The sequence below is a fragment of the Pundamilia nyererei genome, unplaced genomic scaffold (genome assembly GCF_000239375.1).
Source record: "Pundamilia nyererei isolate P.nyererei 1_Seehausen unplaced genomic scaffold, PunNye1.0 scaffold00176, whole genome shotgun sequence".
NCBI classification, from domain to species: domain Eukaryota; kingdom Metazoa; phylum Chordata; class Actinopteri; order Cichliformes; family Cichlidae; genus Pundamilia; species Pundamilia nyererei.
In genome coordinates, this window is record NW_005187577.1 from 114898 (window position 1) to 116593 (window position 1696).

General features: G+C 42.0%; 1 protein-coding gene across 1 annotated transcript in view; it reads right to left on the bottom strand.

The window, feature by feature from the left end:
* Positions 1–1690, bottom strand: part of rbm44 (RNA binding motif protein 44) — a 2444-nt gene extending 754 nt beyond the window's left edge. Inside the window, exons 1-5 of the mRNA XM_005746312.1 lie at positions 1644–1690; positions 1435–1566; positions 1286–1353; positions 1029–1099; positions 121–325 (exon numbers count right to left, since the gene is read on the bottom strand). Coding sequence (XP_005746369.1) covers positions 121–325; positions 1029–1099; positions 1286–1353; positions 1435–1453 — 363 coding nt within the window. The 5' untranslated portion in view covers positions 1454–1566; positions 1644–1690. The remainder of the gene's footprint in view (positions 1–120; positions 326–1028; positions 1100–1285; positions 1354–1434; positions 1567–1643) is intronic.
* Positions 1691–1696: the final 6 nt, after the last annotated feature.

A 1696-nucleotide genomic window follows, 5' to 3' on the forward strand; every position in this document is an offset into this window, starting at 1 on the left:
CCCCCATTTTTCAAGTGGTCTTAAACTTTTGATCGGGACTGTATGTTCTGCTTCTAACAAAGATCTGAATGCACACTTAAAGTTTGATTGTTTTAGGACGCCTAATGCTCGTCTGCTCACCTCAGTGCTGCTGGAGTCAGTCTTGGAGGTTTGTGGTTTGGCAGCGTCCTGTGAGGAATCAGGTTCAGAGGCCGAGTTCTGGCTGTTGTTCGTGGGTCTGCTGATGTGCTCCAAATGTAAAACGCGACCTTGCATTCTGCATCCATTTAGCTCTTTCACTGCAGTCTCAGCAGACTGGGGGCCACTTAACATAACTATGGCAAATCTTCAGAACATAGAGAGTTGTTAAACTGGCATGCGTGTGCTGATTTGTGAAGCATTAAAATTTGCTGCTACAACCACACATAAAAAAGTAAACCTTCTAGAATTGTGTAGAAATGTAACATTTTACAGTTTTGTATAAAATTACAGCCCAGGACTTAATTCTAATCTCAGTGTCATTTAATGTTGGATAAACACTAGCATGACATTGCTACTGGACTTTTACATTACAAGCAATACATTAACATCTGCTTTTGACCAGGTAGATGATTTACTGTATCACTTTGCACACCACTGTGACTCCAGCGATTACATGGAGCAGGGTGAGTACAGCCAGTCTAACAAGAATAGAAATCCCACATGGCAAAACATAATTCCCTAAAGAAAACTGGTGGCCCAAGAGTAAACAGACCTGCTGCAGGTGGAGTGGACACAAGGGTAAAGTAATGTGTTGACAGAAGTACACACAAAATATGACAGGATAATATCACAGATCACCTGGAATCAGCCAAACACATGCAGGTTTACTTTGATGCGGTTAAAGCATTCATACTCAGGATTGGAGTCACGATTTAAAGCCAAAAACACAGGGAAACTGGGCCCATAATAATGTTTTCCTTAAGGAAAGAATTGATATAAAGACCTGAATGTGTGACTACTTAATAAAACAAGCATAAGCCTGAATAGTGGGGAAAAAAGGACCTCACCTCAAATCCTTTAAAGCAGAAATGCTGACTTCAGTGGGATGGTATTTCTCAAAGAACAGCAACATGTCACTCTGACAGGGACAAAGTTTCAATTAAAGTCTACACTGCCCTCTGCTGGCAATCACACTGCAGTACAATGGTTTTACATAAAAGGATCATTACACAATTTAACTTGTCAATTAAAATTTCCAATGCGAAAAAAAAAACCAATGAATTTTAAATGACTACTCAAACAACATTGATGAGTAAATGTTCACCTCCGTCACATTGCTGGGCAGCTTGGAAACACACAGTACGGAGCTCATGGCCTCCTGACTGGCTGATTCTGGAATGAAAACAACTGCAGCTACTTAGAAATTTAATTCTCCAAATGTTCAGCCCTAATGCACCGTTTGCTCTCTCTCACCATCAGACACATGTGCCATCACCGGTGTGGGGTCCTGTCTCACAGCAGTAGCTACATCATCTTCTGGAAGCTCCAGCTCCTCCTCAGCATCATACCATTGCTCACCTGTGTTCACCTCTTGACCCGCAGACCCTGTCCACAAAAAGAATTCCTCAGATACCAGTACTCATAAATTGGTTACAGACGCTTCTGCGCATTATGGTTCGAACCTCCATCTTGAGGGATGAGGGTAGGAGCTCTCCTTGTACTGTCATTTTTGAGC